This window comes from Crocuta crocuta, unplaced genomic scaffold (assembly GCF_008692635.1).
Source record: "Crocuta crocuta isolate KB4526 unplaced genomic scaffold, BGI_CrCroc_1.0 scaffold288, whole genome shotgun sequence".
NCBI lineage: Eukaryota > Metazoa > Chordata > Mammalia > Carnivora > Hyaenidae > Crocuta > Crocuta crocuta.
The window spans coordinates 2505818-2528262 of record NW_027532607.1 but is presented as its reverse complement, the minus strand read 5'-3'; the positions used below and the strand labels follow the sequence as shown (position 1 = coordinate 2528262).

General features: G+C 43.3%; 1 protein-coding gene and 1 pseudogene across 3 annotated transcripts in view; one reads left to right on the top strand and one right to left on the bottom strand.

Annotated features, from left to right (window-relative positions):
* Nucleotides 1-22445, bottom strand: part of MAP3K3 (mitogen-activated protein kinase kinase kinase 3) — a 51934-nt gene that overhangs the window by 7988 nt on the left and 21501 nt on the right. For 2 of the 3 annotated variants that reach the window (XM_077780310.1, XM_077780312.1), the window contains exons 5-8: nt 20667-20780; nt 12622-12742; nt 4327-4460; nt 1689-1762 (exon numbers count right to left, since the gene is read on the bottom strand). In XM_077780310.1, the coding sequence (XP_077636436.1) occupies nt 1689-1762; nt 4327-4460; nt 12622-12742; nt 20667-20780 (443 nt within the window). The remainder of the gene's footprint in view (nt 1-1688; nt 1763-4326; nt 4461-12621; nt 12743-20666; nt 20781-22445) is intronic. The other variant, XM_077780311.1, reaches the window with a different exon arrangement.
* Nucleotides 18309-18401, top strand: LOC144245058 (U6 spliceosomal RNA; annotated as a pseudogene).

Sequence of the window (22445 nt, the reverse complement as noted above, 5' to 3'; positions counted from 1 at the left end):
CTTTTTACTAGTCTGAAGCCCAAATCTGACAGGACCTTGAATAATAAACCCCTCCAGACCTCCCAAATTCCACACTGGCAGCACAACACTTTCCCTTCTTGCCCGTTCCTCTCACCTTGGTAACAGGGAAAGAGTTGCAAAAAAACTCCCTCACCCAGGGCAGTAATAAAAATAGCAACAACACCAACTGTCTTTCTTTCAGATTAATCACCATCATCCCATTTAAGAGATGGGGAAACTGAGGAATAGAGAGGTTAAGGGACTTGTCCCAAGCTATTGGATTTCTACTTGGTGGAGCTGGGCTCTATGTGGCTCCAGATGCCATAAAGAGGAGGAGAGGAAAGCCCAATCTTTTAGGCTGGGCCTCAAGGGAGTAAGTCCAGATCACTGGATTTTACTCTCCAGGGAAAGAAAACAAAGCATTGGAGGGACAGAGGAAAAACCCAAGAACCAAGTGGGTTCTTTTAGCTATCTTTCCTAGCATTCACCTGAAGGGTCCTCTCCCTTATACTTAAGTGCCTTCTGACAGAGAGAGCCACAGGTCAGAAACGGTCAAGGCAACATGGGGCGGCCCCTACTTCACAACTACTAGACTTTCTGGTCTTGTCCCACTGTCCACCCCACTCCCCACCCTGCTCGGCCACAAAGCTTAGGAGATAATCCAAAGCCAGAGTTGGTCCCTGTCCTGGTGGAACCTACAGTTTTTGGCAACAACTCCTGGCACTTTCACCTGGGCCTTCTTGCTCCCCTGGTAGAAGAGCAAGCCCCAAACAAGGCTATGAACTGGATGCCAACACGTAACTATGACTGAATTCTATGACGTCTAGAGGGAAGACACTGCTCATCAGTTTTCAGATCTGGTAGGAAAGACATAATACAGATTTGGCCGTAGTCACAAGGTCAGTACCTATATGAACAATTAATCAGTTACACAAAAGAAAAAAATTCCCAAACCTGCTCTACAGCCTCTGACCACAGCCCTAAGCCCAGCCAGACGTGATCAAACGTGCTATTGGGCATAACAAAGTTAAAGTGACAGGCTGGCCAGATCAGTGCCAGAGCCATCTCTAAACATACCCCTGCTGACGGGCGAACCGGCTCCACAGAACCAGTTGGTATGTAAAAGACAGCTCTTGTTCCCTCCCAAAGTTTGAGAACAAAATTCCACACCAAGCAGCGTGGTAAGCTAGGCAGTCTGGATATTTTGTTTTCTGCTTTTTATATCCCAGTTTCTTATTCCATTAGAAACACTTGGAGAAAAAAAAGAAAGCAAACCCACAGGTGATAATTCAATTTTGTCCCCAAAACACTGAAGCTTCACTGCTTGTCAGGCCAGATCACAGCAGTGAGGTCAAGAGCACAAGATCAGTGTGTATATTATACGGAACCTCAGAACATGTCAAGCACTTGTAATAACAGAGCAAGCATTTAATACATGTGAATTGCTATCATGAGCTTCTATTACATTCATCAAACTATACAAACATAACATTCTCATGGTATTTGAAAAATTAAGGAGATGGCTAGGAATCCCAGAAAGAGATTTCTTTCCCAGAAGCATGATGCTTTTACCATGGACCTGGAGACCAATGTTTAGATCAGAGACATACTAGCTAACCCTATTTCTTTAGCCCATCAGTTCCAAAAATGCCTATGCACTAACCCCCAGAGCAGCCACAGCCCCGTACCTGTCTGCTGACCTGTCCAAGGATTGGCAGCTTCCTGACAAGGAATTTTCAGCACTGCTCAGAGGATCCAACATCTGCAAGGTAAGTCATACAATAAAACCCAATCCCAGCCAGGTGACTCAGGGCTGCAAATGTGCTTTTGTCAAAAATATGAAAGTGCCCTTTCTCTGCCTGTGCAGTGGGAAGAATGATTAGGAAGGTACCATTCTCCCTTGTAGTCTGAAAAGCAAGTTTCCAGGAGTGAGAAAAATGGTTGGCCAGCATCACAAGGAGTTCTGCCAGGAGAGCAAAGCAGAGATGCTACTTCTCTTGTTGGCATTCTGTTGGCTCGTGAACACTGGGAGCCTGGTGCTGGAGCTTGTACTACCCGCAGTAGTACAAGTGCATCTGGGTGGGACTGTATTGCTTCTGTTTATACTCCATAATTTCAAATTTACAAAGACAAGTATTGCCCTCATTTCACAGACAAGTTACTACAGGTCTAGAAAGGTTACGATAATTGTTTAAAGTCATGAAACTATTTATTGTACAGCTGATACAGATGAAAAATTTCCTAGATCCTGGTTCTCATATACAGGCAATAAGTACCTACTATGTAAGTTAAAATGTTTCTCTGGCCCTTGGTCAAATGCAGTAATAAAAAGCCTTCAGATTAGTTTTTTCTCCAACTAAATTCCCTTAATTTAGCCTAGGGGGGTATTCCCTATCAGAGTATTCATTATCTGAGAGCCAAAGTTAAAAATTACATAGGGAAGCAGAAATCAGAATTATGAAAATTCACTAACAACTTTATAAAATTAGTTTCCAACTCAAATTATCTCTTCTTATTTAATGCTAGGGTCCATCTTGCCCATAGTTTCAAAGTGAGACCAGTTTACAGAAGAACATGCAAGTACAATAACACGGCAGGTGTAATGAAGGAGGAGTACCAAAGATTCAAAAGGGGCCTTTGGAAAATTCACTGAATTCTGTGAAGCCTTCTGTAAAAAAGTATAAATTTTTTTAATGTTTGAGAAAGAGAGAGAGAGAGCAAGGAGGGAAGGGGCAGAGAGAGGGAGACAGAGGATCTGAAGTGGGCTCTGCACTGACAGCAAAGAGCTCAATGCAGCGATCCAACTCACAAACCATGAGATCAGGACCTGAGCTGAAGTTGGATGTTTAACCAACTGAGATGCCCAGGCACCCCAAAAAAGGACAATCCTTATGACAGTGCTGCAGAAGTCAAAAGGGAAGTCAAGGAAGTTAAACAGTGTTAGCAAAATTTTTCATATAAAAATTAGGCCCAAAAAATTTACCTGAATCATGCGTGTGTTCATTCTAAAAATTAGCAAATACATGCAACTATCTCCTTAATCTGATTAAAGAAAAAACAAAACAAACTTATCTTAGTTTCACTTTTCCAGAAAGTCCCAATTGAATATTCTTTCACTACCTACTATACTGTTTTGGTCTCCGTTAAGTGGATGTATCTTGAATGGTCCATTACCAGGAACAATTCACGTTAGCTAAAGAGGCGGGCACTGGGAAGGACCTGGGCATTCCTTCTTTGGCCTTTTTCTAAAAGTCTGTCCTCACTAGGAGTCTAATACTCTCACACCTTCCAGGGCTCGCCAGATAAAACAAAGAAGTAAAAGGAGCAGAATATAGGACAACAGGGAAGGATAGAGACCAAAGGCAATAAACTCATTTACAATCTCTGAGATTTTACACCCAAGTCACGTCTAACGCAGCTGATGTCCAGAAGTGCTCTGGTTAGAGAAAACAGAAAGATAGTCAGTAAAATACCTAAGAAGGGGATCCTTATCTAAAAGCACTCCAGATCACTGTTCTAAAACATAAGTTTATCTGGAAAGCAAGAGTTACAGAAGAGAGAAGAAGCAGTATAAAGGGCTTCTCAAAGCCTATATATTTGGATAATGCTTTCAGAGATTAGCTATCACAGGGAAAGAAAAGTTGTAAGAATCAGTTTTAGGGGAAAGAAAAGTTACAAGGATCAGTTTTTTGTAAAATCCCTCATGTGATGGTGCTGGTCCTTCTACTGGACACTTCACTCTTTAGAAATCCCCCCTTGCCAGACCAAATCCTAAACATGTATAAGTGTGGATCCTTCTCTAATGCAATCAAAGCAAAGCTCTGTGAAAAGACTTCAGAACAAAGCTGGAGACCTCGCTCTTGCTGAATTCACTAAGCTAAAATGTCATTTTCAACAAGTGAGCCACTAGTTAAAAAAAAAAAAAAAAAAGCCATTGAAATGGGTGAGCCATTCTGGAGGACATACCCTAAAGTGACCCCCACAATGAATCACAGCTTTGTATAAACCCCTTTCCTTAAATATGGGGAGAACTTATAACTTGCTTCTAGTCAACGAACTATGGCAAAGAGGGTGGTATGTTCATTCCCGGGATTATGTTACATTTTATGACTCCATCTTTATCTTACATTATGCTCCACAGACTGGAGCAAGAGATTCTCCTTCTGGCCTTGAAGAAGCTGCCAAGCTGCCATACTGTGAGAAAGCCATACGGCAGGGAACTGAAGGTGGATTCTAAGAGCTCAGAGTGCTCTTAGCGACCACTGAGAAGCCCCATTATAGCTTTGGTCTGACATACTCCAAGGCATCCCCAGGCTCCATACTCACACACTGCTCACTGGTCTCTGGGATGAACTCCCCCTCACTGTTGATGCTGGTGTAGGACCCCTGCCGGGCAATGCGCTGCTGCCGCTCAGGCACATAGCCAGGGGGAGGTGAGCTTCGTCCAGGGTTTTGGGAGCCTAGAGCACAGAAACAAGATCTTTTACAACAGAGCCCAGGATGTGCCTTGAGAGGAGCAGACACGGGACCAGGTCAGACCAAAGGTCTGTTGCAGAGGCTGGTACAAGGTAGGAACTCAGCAGAATGCCATTTGTTTCCTTCGCTCTATGTGGCAGATAAAATGGGTTACACTCAAGATCCATTCTACCCTTCTGGTATGCCTTCATGCACGTTAGAAGTTAAAGCTAAAAGCTTTTATTTCTAAGACTCCCAGAGGTCCAGCCAATCAGATGCACTTGTGTGAGATTTAGATGGCTTCCTGCTGCTCCTACTGCTCCTGGACATAGTCATGGAAGCTGCAGTTTTTCTGCTGCAGCGTTACCAGAGGCCCCACACCGGGTCTCCAGTTTTTCCAATGTCAAGACACTGATGCAGGCATCCTCTATGTACATGGTGTGGAGCAGAGCAGAGGGGCACTGTGCTTCTCAATCTGGTAGCTTCCCGATTACAGAAGAGGGAGCAGCTCTATGGTGTCTGTTTCTCTCTTTCTCTCTCTACCCTATAAGCCAGAATGTGCACTAAATCTCTTCTTCCTGAAATTAGAGTGGATTCTACTCTGTGCACCTGAACCCTGAGCAATACATACTGGAATGAAAAAGTATTACATATTTGACCTAGGATGAAGAAAAAATGTCTCTTGTAAGGGACGGATCAGAGAGAAAGAAAAACCCACTTACTGGTGAAATCCCAGACAGGGGTCCAAACTATTCCCAGAAAGGATGAACTGCTCCAGTTTGTTACACAGTGTCTAGGTGAAGCCTCCTTGGGATAAAATATCCAAGAACCCAACATCTATCCTCTCTCTCGCCAGCTGCCACTGAACTCTCCCCTGGTTTTACAGGTAGGATGGAACTGGCTCACGAGGACAGCACTACAGACCCAGGAGGGGCTGGGGGAAAACAGCAAAGGTTTTCTGAGCTTTTATTTCCAGCCAGAGACTTTCACTTTTTCCAATACACATTGCTGCCTGCAGAGAGCCAGTCTTATTATCTGATGGGCAATGGGCCAGAGGCTATTGTGCACAGGCCCACAGCTTGGGGCAGGAAAGGGAAGTCTCCCCAAACCAATGGCTATCAGAGGAAGCAAATGGAAAAACCAGGAGTTGGCAGAACTGCTCCAGAGCATTTTCAGTTTTGTTTTTATCTTCAATTCAGAAATTGGGGGCTAGTGAGACACACAACAGTAGTCGAGAACAAGTAAGACAGGGACCTGAACAGGACAGGATACTGGAGTGCAAGACCCACTGATGCCCCCACATTTACCAGCAGAGACAGCAGTGAGCTAGACAGCACAAATCACAGTACTATGCAAGCAAGACCACTCATCTGGGGCCTCAGAAAGCAGGCATGACAGGGATAGCAGGCTCTCTGGAATGCCCTCCCCTGGCATTCTAGCCCGATCTTGTTCTATTCTTGTGAGGCCATTTGTGCCAAGAGGTCCCAGCAACAGAGGCTGAAGCAACAAAGCAGAGTAGTAGACCTGTGTTCAGAGTGGCCCACAGCTTTGCATGAAGGTGTTCTACACATAAAGGAGAAAGCCAGGACTTTAAGCTGCTGGCCATCCATGCTCCACCCCCCCAACCCCCCGCCCCAGGGCATGCCAGCTCTCTGCTAGCTCCCTAACCCATAGTGCAGAGTCTGAGCAAAACTCTCCCCCAAAGCTGAAAGACTGGCTCTCAGATTTTAGCCTTTCTCATAGGAGACTCCTGTCAGGAAGCTGATGCAGTCAGGAAGTTGCCTCTGCAGGGAGTTCTAGGGTTTGGGGTCAGTGTTAATGTGCAGGTCATTCCAAGTACAAAGAGATAGCTGTTTTGGCCATCAACTATTTTCTCTAAACTCTGCTGTCTCTTGCTGGGCAGATGAGATTGGGGGAGGAATCAAATCTTTTTTTCTTCTTCAGTGGGAAACCTTAACCACTATTTCTCAGTGTGCTTACACTAGACCAGGCTGTGCAGAACATTTCATCCCATGAGACCCGGAGAACATCCTATGTGCTTCAACTTTCAAAATTCCCATTTTATTGTGAAGTTGCCACCACTACTAAACAGCTTCTGGTCTCATCTAGCATCACAGAAGAATTTCTGGCAAGGAGAAGAGCCCTGTGGAAGTGAAGGGAGCTGACCTGCGTGATCCTAGGCCCCGCCCTTCCGACTGCACCAGGACAGGGGGACAGGAGGTCTGCACTGCGCACAGCTCTCTACCCTGCTCCCACCACGGCTCCCTACAAGTCACCTCATCCTTTCCACACTTCTCTCCTCCTCTGCCTGAACTTTTCCTTTTCTCCTCCTCCCGGCCAAGGCATTCTGCACCTTCTCCCTGCACTCCTTGCTTCATCTGTCACAGGAGTCGGCTTCCCCACAGTCTCCTTGGCACCACTCTCAACCCCCTTTTCAGCTGCCTTTATGCCTCCCTTCTTCGTGAGCAGGCTCAGATCTCTAACTTACAGTCTGACCTTACGTTTGCCTCTCGTGTAAACTACTAACCCATCTCTGATTTTCTTTCACCACCACGCTCCGTGAAAGAACCGGTTGCCTCTGCTCCCCCACTACTCATTCCTTAGGGGCTGCGATCTGGCTGCCTAACTGTGGGGCCACAGCGATAAGACAAGGAGCAAGACAGAGTGGGAACAGAAGCAAAGGCACTTAACAAGATGCACTAGACCGAACAGGAGTCAGAATGTGGCAGGGCTTGGCTGCATGGCTTAAGGGCACCACCCAATGTATTATGGGAAAAAATGGTGCTTGAGCTTGGCTTCAAAGGTGGGTAGAATTTCTACAAGCAAAGGGCATCATCACATAGGAAAACTCCAGCTGCCTTGTCTGAAGATCTCCCCACAGGGGTCTTTCTTTAGGGTTAACTCATTACCTAGTTGTTTTTGTTTGTTTAGTGCTTGTTTTTTGGTTTTTAGCATGAACTAGTTTAACAGGCTAATTGGCTTGAAAAAAATTAGAATTCAAGGTATGTATATTATGATGGAAAGAATGAAAGGTAAACATGATAACTGGTTTCAAATAGTTGAAAAACTGTCAGATGAAAGATGTTATCTGTACATCTGTGTTGCTCAACATAGCAGTACGAGAGTCACTGGGTAAAGTGAGAGAAGGCAGATTTTCAATTCAATATAAGGAAAAACTTCAAACAAATAGCACGATCTGAAATTGGACTGGGCTACCTTGTACTTCCCCATCACTGAACATGGTGCAGTGGGAGCTGAATGACATGCATGTTACCATCTCTCACTAAACACAGGTTCCTTCATATTGGTGAGGGGAGGAGGGCAAATCCCACTTGCTTCTGCTGGTTGAGAGCTGAATGGCTAAGGCTTCTCAACCCCATTTCTACTCCAAGGACTTCTCTTAGTGCCCAATGCTTCAACCCTGACTCTTTTCCTATTTCCTTCTACTTCTAGACGGCTTTACACTGCACCAGTACAGCAAGCACTCAGACATTTGTGGACCAAATGACAAGTTGCCCTTGGTCTGCCCTTTCCAACCTGGCTGGTACCATGTAAGGCCTCTGCTTACCCCCTCCTGTTTCTCTGGTCACTCCTGTGCTGTGTCCTTTGCAGGTTCATCTTCCTCTCATTGGCCATGAAGTCTCTAAGGCTCAGTCCTCAGCCTCTTCTTACTCTGTAGTCTCTCCTTAGGGCCTCTCACCTGGGTAAATGGCTTCAACTAGATAATTTCTAATTTTTTTTTCTAGTCCTGATTTTCTCCCCTAGAGACCTATATATCTAACTGTCCATTTGCTATCTCTTCTTGGCTCTCTGAAAGGCACCTCCAATTCAATCTGTCTAAAACATCAGGTCTGCCTCTTCTCAGCACGTGAAACCAGGCTCTCGTCGACCATTTCTGTCTTGGTGAAAGGCAGTGCCGTTCACCCAGATCCATAAACCAGTAACTTATCTCCTACTCTTTCAACATCTGCAAAATCAATATAATATCACAGTAGTTCTTAAACCTTTTGGTTTTAGAACCCTTTTATACTTTGAAAATCAAGGATATCACATAGCTTTTATTAAGTTGGTTTTATCAATTGATATTCACTGTATTAGACATTAAAGCTCAAACACACAGGGCGCCTGGGTGGCTCAGTAGGTTGAGCATCTGACTCTTGACTTTGGCTCAAGTCATGATTACGCAGTTTGTGAGAGAGCAGGCCCCAAGCTGGGCTCTGTGCTGACAATGCAGAGCTTGTTTGGGATTCTCGCTTTCTCCTCTCTCTCTGGCCCTCCCCTACTCATGCTTTCTCTCTCAAAATAAATAAATAATAAAAACCTTTAAAAACAATTTTTTTTTCAAAACACAATAATACATAAGCACACATTCCATTAGCCATCGGAGCAATTACATCACCTTAGGCATGTAACCTCTGGAAAACTCCACTGTACACTCATGAGAGAATGAGTAAAAAGGCAAACTGCAGACCCCCTGAAAGATCTCAGGGACCCCTGCATTGAGTTCCCACCCCAAACCACACTTTGAGAACCACCACAGTGCCATGTTCTGTTGCTTTTACCTTCTAAATGTCTCAAATACACGTGTGCCTTCTCTCCACTACTGTCATCAGCCTAATTCAAGCTTCTGTCTTCTTCCCCTGGACCAAACTGCATTAGCCTAACATGGTTTCCCTCCCTCCCTCCCTCCATTCATTCATTCATTCTAATTTACATCCAAGTTAGTTAGCATATGGTGCAACAATGATTTCAGGAGTAGATTCTTTAATGCCTCTTACTCATTTAGTCCACCCCCTCTGCCCCCCCGCCACAACCACTCCAGGAACCCTCTGCTTGTTCTCTACATTTAAGAGTCTCTTAAGTTTTGTACCCCTCCCCATTTTTATATTATTTTTGCTTCCCTTCCCTTATGTTCATCTGTTTTGTATCCTAAATTCTTCATATGAGTGAAGTCATGGGATATTTGTCTTTCTCTGACTAATTTCGCTCACCATAATACCATCTACATAGTTGCAAATGGCAAGATTTCATTCTTTTTGATTGCTGAGTAATACTCCATTGTGTGTGTGTGTGTGTGTGTGTGTGTGTGCGCGCGCGCGCGCATACATATACCACATCTTCTTTATCCATTCATCCACTGATGGACATTTGGGCTCTTTCCATACTTTGGCTATTGTCGATAGCGCTGCTTTAACACTGGGGTGCATGTGCCCCTTTGAAACAGCACAACATGGTTTCCCTTTAATCTATTCTTATTCTCCTGCAATCTGTTCTCCATGACGTAGCTAGAGCAATCTTTTCAAAGCACAAATCAGAATATGTCACATCACCCATTTCTATTCACTTTAAAAACCTGAAAGTGGATTTTCACTGCTTTCAACATTAAAGATCAAAATGTTCACTACAGACCATAGGGTTCTGTGTCCCTCCCTGGCCTCAGCCCGTTTCTCCCGATTGTTCTCAGGTCTCCAGCCTCAGGGCTTCTTTCTGTTTGTCAATCACACCACACTCCCCCAGCCAGCAGGCCTCCACACGTATAGCTTTCCCTGCCTCTCTCTTCCTTGTTTCCTTTCGCATAACTCCCATTCATGCTCCAGATCACAGAGTAAGGCTTTCCTGGACCCCAAATCTGGATGCATCCCTCTGTTATACATGCTCACAGCACCACACACCTTTCAGCAACAGCCTATAAGTTACACATTAATCTCATCATGACAAGTAAGTATTTTCTTCCCAAAGACAAATTGTCTTATGCATCTACAAGAGTCATAGGGGCAGAAGCCAGGTCTTTTTGGCTTCCCATGTTTCTGGCACATAGCTGATATTCTGACAATTAAACCTGAAGTGAATAAATAAATGAATAAAAATGCAGTTTGATGGGAAGAAAAAAGATAATAAGATAATGTGATAAACACTATAATGGAGATGGGCATAAGGGACCAACATTTTCAGTGGCTTCCCACTGCCTACCAGTAAGCCCAAGGGCAGTGAAGTTTCCTTAGGGAAGTGGTCCAGGCATCCTTTCTCACCTTTCTTTATTCTCCTCCAAATACACCAGGCAGTCTGAAGCACAAGTGAGATTTCCACAGGCTAACAGTTGAAAAGCCCTCTCCCCTCATCCTTACCTATAGAAGTCCCCCATAATCTCTAAAGATCCAGTTTAGACAGCTCCTCCACAGACTGCATGTCCCAGGTCATTCCAGTTAGAAATGATCTCTGCTGTTTCTTATCTCTATGGAAAGGCTGGCAGGCTCTGCCCACTTCTGCCATGTCAGCCACACTCCGTACCACTTGAGGTTCTTGGAACCCAACACCTTATTTTTCAATTATGTCTGGTGGGTACCCCTTCCTGTGCCTTGAGTATCTCTACGCTTAACAAATCTTCCTTCGTGTGTCAGCTCTGATGTTTCCTCTTCTGTGGAAGACCTCCAAAGGCCTGGGCAGAGTTAGTTACTGCCTGCTCCATGTTCCCACCCCACCCTGCCCTCCACTGCAGCCTCCATTGTAGCCCTCAGCCCAGCCCAATGGCTGGTACATCATGCTTGCTGAATGAAGGAACCCAGAATCTATACATGCTGGGAGGCTGTGTTGCCCAATCCCTAGACACAAAGGAACTACTTCATAAAAATCCTAATCCTCAGCATTCTCAGACAAGGAAATTCTATATATGGCTCCTCACAACAACAGCCCAGCATTTAACCCCTGCCTCTACATACAAATCACGGGCTCTTGCTTAGGACAAGGAGGCCCAATCACTGTCCCACGTCAATCCTCACTGCTTACTATACAAATGAGCAAATGTTGCCCTCCTCCAGCCCCTCAGTCTTTCCAGGGCTCTGGAACAGAAGCTATACTCGCAGAGTCAGGGCACCTGGATTCCAGGACTAGAGATATTCTGGATAGGGTCTCCTTGCTAGGGTGCTGGCTCTCTCTCCTTGACAAGCTTATTAAAAACATAACCACCAGTTATCTACAATATTAGAGAAATATGAAGCTCATATACGCACCTTCAGCTGGGCAACACTTATTACCAGTGTTTGCTCAGGTGGCTGAAATTACTCAGTAAGGCAAAGTCAGTGCCTCAGTAACCCATGTTACTCCCTCAGGAAGCTTATCACTCACAGACAGGCTCAGTGGCAGGACTGATGTTCAGAAGTCCCCATGCTCAGCTCAAGATCTTCTGAGAGCAGTTTAACTGGATGCAATTCTACCTGTGTGAGGAGAACTTGCCTTCCTACCAGCAGCAGTAACCTCAACACAAACATTTGAAGGCCTGATTTCCCTCTTGATACAGAATCCACAATTCAGAACATGGGCTTTCTCCTCAGACTCTGGGAAATGGGATCCAGTACAATATTGGATTATCTGCTATAATGCACGGACCTGACTTAGATTTCTTTCCTGGGGAGGCCTGGGAGCAGCTACATAGCTTTCTTCCTAGTTAGCCAATCATATACACTATGTCAACAGTCTCCTGTCCTTCGCAGAAACTTAGTTTGATTCTCCAAGAGTTTCACTGGTCAACATCTTCCTCAGAGCATAAGGCCTCTTCAGGAATCACAAGCAAGAGGTCTAAGGTCAAAACTCAAACTTGGACCTGAGTCCTAACCTCACAAGTCCCCAGTTCTTAGGCAAAGTAATGGTCAAAAATGAGAGTGTACTGGGAGCCTGGGTGGCTCAGTCAGTTAAGTGTCTTGACTTCAGCTCTGGTCATGATCTCACGATTTGGAGGTTTGAACCCCACATAGGGCTCTCTGCTAATAGCTCAGAGCCTGGAGCCCACTTCAGATTCTGTGTCTTCCTCTCTTTCTGCCCCTCCCTCGCTCACACTCTGTCTCTCAAAAATAATAAATAAACGTTAAAAAAGATGAGAGTGGACTGTCGTTGGGAGGTCTTCAAGCAGATGTTTGAGGAGATCACTTTTTCAGACATATTCAAAAGGAACTTGGTCACGCTATCATGTTGTTATACTATAAGCTCCTTGAGGGTAGGGATACCATTCCAGTCATTTCTCTACCCATTCCTCCCAAATAAAGGCACAGAAGTTGATTCTGCACAGGGTAGTAATCTATGAATATCTGATGATGTTTTTAAATTAATATTTGATTTTTAAAAAGCATGGGCAGATAAATTAGATGAGAGGGAAAAAAGGGGTGAAATACTCACTGACAGACAGGTGCCTGCTTCTGGGCTCGGGGGGCTGGTAGATGGTATTTATATCTCCTGCAGACTGGGAAGCTTTGATCCGCACCTGCCTGGACACTCCAGAATGGGGAGAGGGACTGGTCTGCAAGATAAGAGAAAAAAGGCTGAGCTATCGTTAGGCAGGCAGGCTGAGAAAGGTCTCCTCACCCTTCCCTAAGAAGGGTGTCTTCTTCATGTTCCTCATGTTCTTAGCTGTATTCATGCTTTCAGTAAATGAGCTACCCAGCCTTCCCCCAAATCTCACTCCTCAGTATGTCTTGGCAAATCACTGTTTCCTCACAGAAGTTTTACAGCTTCAGTGTTATCTGAGTACTGAGACCCACTGCCCCAGTTTAAAGGGTGAGGATCTAGGCATGGAGGAATAACAAGTTTTCCTATCATAATATGCTGAAAAGACTTTGTAAACACCCCCTCATAAAATTCTCCAGAGAGTTTGGGAAAAATAGCAGGAAATTATTTCAGCAGCGAGATCACCTGCCGAATGGGGGCTCAGAATAGACAACGATGGCAATCTCCCTGCCCAACAGAATTCTGGGTGATAAACATGTACTTCTAAAAGTTGCCTGATGTGCTGCTTCTGCCCCAACCATAATCACTCCCTCAAAATTAAGGTAAAATCTCAGTTGATTAACATCACCAGGCTTTCCATGTGAACCACCTCAAGACTGCATTCATCTGGGAAGGGCCATCATAGGTACCATTCTGCCAGAGGTCAAGGATCTCAGAACAGAATGGGACTGTCAACATTACCACATGCACCCGTGCTCTGGCACTGTCCAAGTCAAGCCACCAGTGAGCCCTAGAAAATAAATCAAAGCAACAAAGGGGGTCCCTTGCATTGAGAAAGCTGAAAACTGAAGCTCAGCAGTGAGCAAGAGGCATCGGGATGCAATCACAAACATGCAGAGAGCAGGCATGGGAGGTCAGGACCTCTAGAGCACTTGGGTCAAATTTCTAGTTGCTTCTCAAGCTCTTCTACCTCACATAAGAAAAAAAGTCCGACCTAAACAAACTATATCCTGTCCTCCAGGAAAAAGGCTTCCCGCTCTCAGGGGTAATTCAGCTGCCAAGCAGCCTCCTCTGGTCTCCCGACACCAGACTTTATCACACGCAGGGCTGTCTTTACAAACTGTCTTGCTCTAACAGGAAGTCAGAACCAAGGGGAAGTGAATGTTCTTGCTGAAGCCTCCGATGTGCAATAGCTCTCTGCTGAGAGTCAAAAAGGAAAAAACAGTCAAAGCCACATACTGGGGAACCAGGCCAGTGAAGGGCAAGGGAAGGCCACAACCCTGCAGTCAGAAAGAGAAGAGCCACATGATGAGCACCCCCCACCCCCGCCTGAGGACGTCTGCTTGCACATAGGGCCTTCCAGAAATCTTGGTGGCATGAATTTGAAATGTACCAAAGAACATATACTCTAAACTCTCAATTTTAAATTCTAAGAGCTGTAATGGGAAAGTAGGTTCCATGGCCAGCAAAAGCACAGACTTGTAGAAGCAAAGGCTGAAGTTGTGGCCACAGGTTAGAAAACAGACGAAGGTTTCAAAGCAGACTTTTCACACCCTAATGTGCACAAATCACCTGGGACCTTGTTAAAACAGATTCTGACTCAGTAGGTCTGGGATGGTGTAGAGAATCTGCATTTTTTTAAAGACTTTATTTAAAAACTTTTTTTAATGTTTTATTTTTGAGAGAGAGAGAGAGACAGTGTGAGCAGGGGAGGGTCAAAGAGAGAGGGGGAGACAGAATCTGAAGCAAGCTCCAGGCTCTGACCTAGCTGTCAGCACAGAGCCCGATGCAGGGCTCGAACCCACGAACCATGAGATCATGACCTGAGCTGAAGTCGGACACTTAACTGACTGAGTCCCCCAGGAGCCTCTAAAGACTTTATTTTTAAGTAATCTCTACACCCAACATGGGTCACACACTCCACCGACTGAGCCAGCTGGTACCCCGAGAATCTGCATTTCTAATAAGCTTCCAGGCATGCTAATACTGCCGACCCACGGATCACACTTTGAGCAGTGAGATCTTAGGAGGAGAGTGATACTTCAATTTAAGGTCATGGTTCTCAACCCTAGCCACCCATTTAAAGAGCTGCCTGTGGGGCCAAACACACCTCACACCAAACTACAAGAGAATCTCTGGGCAGGGGCCCAAGGGTCGGTATTTTTTTAAATCTCCCCTAGTGTTTGTAATATTCAGCCAAGCTTAAAAACCCTGACTTAAGGGGATAAAAGACAATGGCAAGGCAAACAAAAATGAGATTCATGCAAGGATTCAGCGCACCTTGAACAAGACAGAGAAGTGGGAAAGAGAGGAAGGAGGAAGGTGGGACTAGGAAAACCAAATGGGGACTGCAGTGGAGTGAAAGCAGAGCCCACAGGTACAGATGGGGTGGCCAGGAGAGTGTTCTAAAGACAGCAAACAGAAGGTGGCATTTGACTCTGCAGGTAGCAGTGTGTCTGGCTGATACAAACGACATGAAAAATTATCAGGGAACCACATCCATAAAGATTGTGATGATTGAAAGCTAGGGGATCAGCAGAAAAGAAGGTCACAAAGGTGGACTCACAAATTACCTTGCTAAGAGATCTGATGATATGAGACAAAGGGAACAAGTGGGTTCAACTATGCAGGGGGAAGGGGTGTGCATGTGTGGCTGCATCAGTTTGGTTCACAGGAGCATAAGGTAAGAAAGGGCACCTGGATCTCACCAGGCCTCTGCCTCAAGGGTGGCACCAAGAGACTCTGCACCCAAATATTCCCCCCAATATGTAAGGGGTTCCTCAAAAATCACAACAAAGTGACTAAATCTGTGTTTTCTAGTTCGGTTGCCCTCTGAGCTGTGGGGAAGAGAGTGACACATCTCCCAACTTTTCTCCATGGGCAATGTTATACTTTCTGTTCTATTTCTAAAAAACTGTTAAGAACCCGGAGGAGGTTTTCCAGGGACTAAATAATTCTAAGATCCCCATCCTGAATAGTAACTGATGGGTACTGAACTACACAAGAACATCCAGATTCTAGAGCAGCTCTGTCACCACTTACTGCTTCACCTCAGGCAAGTCACTCTAAGTCTCAGTTTCTCCAGGTATAGCCTGGCAAGAACAGATGTCTGCCCTGGACCCCTCAAAGCTGTAAGAATCAATGAGAGACAAAAGCACTTATACATGTAAGGTGTTACTGTGTTTACATAGTATTATGTTACTATGTTCCAGGGGCCAGACTGAAGCTATTCCACTCAGCAACTTTGATCCTGTTTTCCTGCACTTGCCCCATCATTTTAGTAGGAGAGCAAATAATGAATTACTCTTTAGATTATCCTTGATATTTTTTAATGTTTTATTTATTTCTGAGAGAGAGAGAGAGAGAGAGAGAGAGAGCGAGAGCGAGAGAGCGTGAGCAGGGGAGGGTCAGAGAGAGAGGGAGATACAGGATCTGAAACAGGCGCCAGGCTCTGAACTAGCTGTCAGCACAGAGACTGACGCAGGGCTTGAACCCACGAACTGTGAGATCATGACCAGAGCTGAAGTCGAATTACTGACTGAGCTACCCAAGTGCCCCATATCCTTGATATTTCGAACTTAAATAGCAGATGAGATAGCATCAAACTCATTGAGGGGATATTTGGGAACTGGACAACAACTGGAAGAGAAGATTAAAAGTTTACTTTTGTCAGAGAGAATCTGAGGTAACAAAATAAAATGCTATACTCATTTTAAGGTGGCTGGGTATTTCGTTTTTATCATATTCAGATATAAGTGACAAAAGAATGTTAAGCTTGAAGTGGCTTAGCTGGTTAAGCATCCGACTCTTGCTATCAGCTCAGGTCATGATATCATGTTCATGAGATGGAGCCCTGTGTCAGGCTCTGTACTGGGTGTGGAACTTGCTTAGCATTCTCTCTCTCTTTCTCTCTGCCCCTCCCCTGCACTCGCTTGCTCTCTCTTGCAAAAAAATAAAAAAATAAAATTATAAAAACCTTTATTATAAAAAAAGAATGTTAAGCTTGAGATTACTTTAAGAGAGTAGAAAATCTGGGTCTAGGAAGTTATAAGATCAAGAGAGGAAAGATGAACTAACAGATGCACACTATTTAGAGAAGTCTCTAATAGGAACAACCTGAGAGTTGATGGTCCCAGGCACAGGCCTAATACAACAAGAACTACTGAAGGAGATGATGATGTTTCTTATAAAGGAAGGAGAAAGTAAGGCTAGAGAGAGGCTTTCCAGATTAAAGGTGGCTCTGTGATGACCAAAATCCAGGAGTTTTCAGGTAAGAACAATACTGAAGTATAAGACATGGCCTTGGCCAGGTGAGGTAGGAGGGGTATGATATACACTTTGATGAGGGGTAAAGACAGAGGAACGCCAAGAAGCTGTCACAGAAGGATCAGCAGAAAAGGAATTCAGAGAGAAGAGACCACACATTTGAAAACAGGAATAAGAAGGGAAGTAAAGGTATAAGTGATAACAATAGGTGGATGAGGCAATGGCTTGCTAAAAATAAACGAAACTCAGTAGAGAAAACAAAGTAGTTGACAGTTATCAGCAAGAGATAAGGCAGGGTGCTATGGTATCCCAGAGCAGTGTACTAAAGTATGATCCGTGGCTGGTACCAGGCCACAACCCGTGGTATAACAGTCCAGTCCCCAACAAAGTAAATACAGAAATGGAAAATAACTCTTTATAGACTTTTACAGAAATTTGGCAGAGAGACTTTCTGTCTACTGAATCTAACAATAAAAACTGTGGTCTTATATTTTGTATGTTTCTGGTTTCTTTTTCCATTTCATTTTTCAGTTTTTGTGTTTTAAAAGGAATTGATCCATGACAGATTGGAAATTAGAACAAAACTGATATTTCATCAGAGATGCTTAGAGAACCACTGTTCTGGTGGTGGGATTCCTGAGCACATAGCAAATCTGGATCATGATACTTGTGTTTATTAAGAAGTATGGGGCCGAAGGGCGCCTGGGTAGCTCAGTTCCATTGAGTGATCAACTATGGCTCAGGTCACAATCTCACAGTTTGTGGGTTCAAGCCCTGTGTCTGGCTCTATGCTGACAGCTCAGAACCTGTAGCTTACTTCAGATTCTGGGTCTTCCTCTCTCTCTGCCCCTCCCCAACTTGTGTTCTGTCTCTCTCTTAGAAACAAATAAACATTAAAAAAGGAAAATTTTTTTAAAAAAGTCTGAGGTCTAGCTGAGGAAGTTCCCAAGGAAAAGTTTCATTACCACTGCTAGTCTTAAATGTAAATCTTTATAAATGGAAAAAAAAAAAGCAGCTTAAATGACCTTACAGTAACAAAAAATGGTTATTTAATTAAATTATAGTATATCCACTCAAGGGAATTATGCATCCTTATAAGTTATAATTATGAAGATTGCATATTAACATAGAAAAATGTACGTGACAATGTTAAATGAAAAAATAATTTAGAAAATTATACGACTACCATGACAACATTTAAAATAGGTACACATATGTTCGAAAACTACAGGGGCACATGTAAATATCAATCAATGTGTTATAGTGATAGGATTAGACAGGATAGTTCTCTCCTTTTTAAACTTTATAAAAAAGATATGCTGACTGTATACTAATTTTTTAAAATATAGGTCCTTAGAAAGGGAGGCATCAGTGCTTGTTCTGGCAGCACATGTTAAAATTGGATCAATACAAAGATTAGCATGTGTAAGGATGACATGCAAATTCATGAAGTGTTCCATTAAAAAGAAAAAATAAAGAAAGGAAGGAAGAAGAAAGAGAGGCATCAATATGGCATTTATTTTATACATCTAATGCAATGCCCTGGGTATCAGAGCTCAGATGGTCATCTTTCAGGCAGCTCGGGGGTTTGCAGCAGTCTCTGCAGCCATGTGCACCCCTTAATTGGTGGGAAAGTGGATGTAAAAAACCAGTTGTCTATACCTTCTCATCATAGGAATGGACAGATCATGGTCAAAGGTGCTAGCTCCCAGTCAAGCAATCACATCATTAAACCAAACCCCAATTCTAGCTTCTTATATACAGAAGGGCTTTGCTGAATATGATCTCTGCTTGACTTTGGTAATAAGCAAGAAGCAATCCCTGTGTTTTCTTAAGAGGATGGGTGGAGAAGGTGTTCCAAAACAGTAAGTCACGGCTCCTGTTCCTGACGATCTTAATAATCTTTTGGGATAAAACTTACAAATATGCAACAACTAGAGGGCAATTACTAAGCAACCTATAAACAAGTATACAAATTATATCCAATGACTAAAAGAACAGAAATAACCAACATAGCTCAGGCAAAACCACTGACAAAATTGTAGCAGGTAAATCAAGCCAGGTCCTAAAATCAGTCACAGTTTGGCAAAGAGCAAAAAGGAAGAACTGCAGAAAGGGGGGAATATGCTGAAGAATGTGGAAAGATGAGACTAGGGAGTTGAAAACAAGGGTAGACAGTGATAAACCCTGGATGCTAGACTAAATTTAGATCCTATGATAGGATCCTATGAAAGAAATAAAGAAAGACTATAAGGAGGAGGTAACTTGAACAGAAAAATAAAATAATAAAGTATGTATTTCCTTTCAGAATATTTCCCAACACAAAGCCAGAGAAAAGAGAAGACAAGACCATCCTCAATCATGAGGACACTTCTGTAGTATTAGAAAATGCCTTCTTGGGGAACCTGGGTGGCTCATTTAGTTAAGTGTCCAACTCTTGATTTTGGCTCAGGTCATGATCTCAGTCGTGAGATTGGGTCCCATGTTGGGCTCTGTGCTGAGCGTGGAGGTTGACTGGGATTCTCTCTTTACCTCTCTCTCTGCCCCTCCCCTCCCCCAATAAACAAATAAACATTAAAAAAAAAAAGAAAAGAAAATATTTTCTTTATTCTAAGTCCTCCTAACTCCATTCTCTTGTGTTTTCCCCCAATCAGTAGGACAGCCCAATCTCAATAGGTCTCTAAAAATAAATGGCCAGCATGAGTACCATTCCACCTAAACCCTGTCCTGGTATGGTATGTTCATACAGCAGTGTCAGCTGTTCGCACCTGGCTGTCTTCAAGCATAAGGAAAGAGTGCCAAGAAACCTTTAGGAACATGCACGTCAAGAAAGCTGGTACGGAGTGTCTGGGTCACTCAGTCAGTTAAGCGTCCGACTTCAGCTAAGGTCATGATCTCATGGTCAGTGAGTTCGAGCCCTGCATTGGGTTCAGCTCAGAGCCTGAAGCTTGCTTCAGATTCTGTGTCTCCCTATCCCTCTGCTCCTCCCCTCCTCGTGCTCTGTCTCTTAAAAATGAATAAATATTTAAAAAAATAAAAATTAAAAAAAAAAGGAAAAGAAAACTGGTACAGGAATCAGTGATTAGAAGACAGACAGACTGCAATCATCCTTGTGAAATGTAGGCCCTTATGGACCTTTTAAGAGAAGTTAATAAGGAGTGATCCCACATTTCTGACGGCCCCTGCAGATTGCCGGCCATTGGGTAAGGTAGTAGCTGGTAAGTTACAAGAGGCTCCCCACCCGATGGTCTTTCTCCCATTGAAAAGAAGGAAAAGCTTGTTTCCTACTTATGTCTCAAGAGACAGGCATGGTTGCTGAGGGGTTGTGAGAGAAGGTCTACATGATATCCTCAATCCCCTGGCTGCCTTTGCTAAGTATCTTCACCATAATCAAATCTCTCTTGTTGGGGTCCACATCAAATGGAGATAACATAGAGGAAAAGAATTTTCTCTTCAGTCATAAATGTTTTCCTTCCTTCCATGCCACAAGCCAAGTAATCTTTAGCTACAACTTTAACACGGGTGATTTGACTTCACAGTGAAATCACATACAAAATGTGATCTGGCCATTGACACAGTGGGCTGTGCTGGGCTGCACTTATATGCTTATGTGCACTTATGTGCAGCAGCTGAAGAATACAAAATTCTGTCAAGGGAAGCCAAGTGAACTCCTGAAAAACAGCAAGTTTTGTCCTCTGTCCAGCTGCCAGGCCATCACAGGGGCTACTTACATGGTTTCTGTCCTGGGACAGCAGCAATATCCTAAGACTTTTCATGCTGGAGCTTCTGTCTAATATGTCAATTGCTTTATCAAGATCATCTTGGTTCTTCAGCAGGATGGAAAGCTGGGACACAGACACAGAAAAAGGGAATCATATATATCTTTAGTTTACAAAAATAAGCAAAATTTTAAAAATGTCTGAAGGAAAACAATCTCACTGGATACTATGGGGTCAAAAAATTAATTCAAACCATCTAGATACTTTTTCTTTACTTCAGTGTACAATTCATTAATTTTTAGTAAATTTACAAATTTGTGCATCCATCATCACAATTCAATTTTAAAACATTTCCATTGTTCCAAATGATCTTGTGCCCATATACAGTCATTCCCTCTTCCCACCTGTAGCCGCAGCAACGACTAACCTATTCTCTGCCTCTGCAGATTGACCTCTTTTGGACATTTCATATAAATGGAATCCTAGAATTCATACATGTTCAATTCAGTTCATAGGCTTTTGTATCTAGTTTCTTTTGTTTAACGTTTCTGAGTTCATCCATGCTGTGCGACACACCAGTAGTTTGTTTCAAGATATTTCCTGCGAAGAGCTTCCTCTCTAAAAATACTCTTTTCTCCAAAGCTCAAATCCTAAATAGTTGAAGCACCATATTTCTTCCCAAATTAAATATTCACCTTAGCCTGTGCTGCCATTAACAGAACAAGCAGAAAAGGCATAGAAGAAGGGGGATATGCAGAAGATGAAAACTGTTACTCAAATAAGAACACAAATTTAGGCCACATAGGAGAGTTTAAGATCTTAATGTTTAAAGGTAAAAATCAGTGACTAGAATTCAGAAACAATCTCCTCTGTTTTCATTTCCCTTAAGTATTAAAGACATCACCCTTGAAGGTATGGATAAGTCTCACTTGCTGTTAAATGCAGATGACATTCTGAGTACTTAGTACTGAAAGATGTAAAAGTATCCTTTGCCTAGGACCCAGCAAATGTCAGATCTCACACATTGGTGGCAAACACAAAATCAAGTAAAAGTCCAATTTATTTCTTTAGTGCCCAGTTTATAATAAAAGGAGAAGACAACACTAAATTATAGGCTAGGAAAAAACAAAGAGCAAGAACAGTATTTAAAATAAAATTTCGGGGCGCCTGGGTGGCTCAGTTGGTTAAGTGTCCAACTTTGGCTCAGGTCATGATCCCGCAGTTTGTGAGTTTGAGCCCCGCATCAGACTCTGTGCTGACAGCTCAGAGTCTGGAGCCTGCTTTGGATTCTGTGTCTCCCCCTCTCTCTGCCCTTCCCATGCTCATGCTCCTTCTCTCTCTGTTTCTCAATAATAAATATATGTAAAAAATAAATAATTAAATAAAATAAAAATTCAAGGGATGCCTGGCTGACTCAGTCAAAAGAGTAAGCAACTCATGATCTTGGGGTTGTGAGTTTGAGCCCCATGTTGGAAGCAGAGATTACTTAAAATAAATAAATAAAAAATAAAATAAAATTTCAAGACAACTTATGGAATGGGAGAAAATTTTGCAAATCATATCATATTATAAAAGAATTCCTTCCTGTAACATTCAAAGCAGGAATAAATAAGAATGGTTATGGGTGTAGGAGAGATAAAGAAATAACTGGAGTAGGCTTTAACTTAAACAAACAAACTACAATTTGTACAAACTACAAACGTATGGTATGAGTCTAGTATTCAGAATATACATAGAACTCTTACAACTCAACAATAAGAGGACAAAGAATCCAATTCTTCTAACGGACAA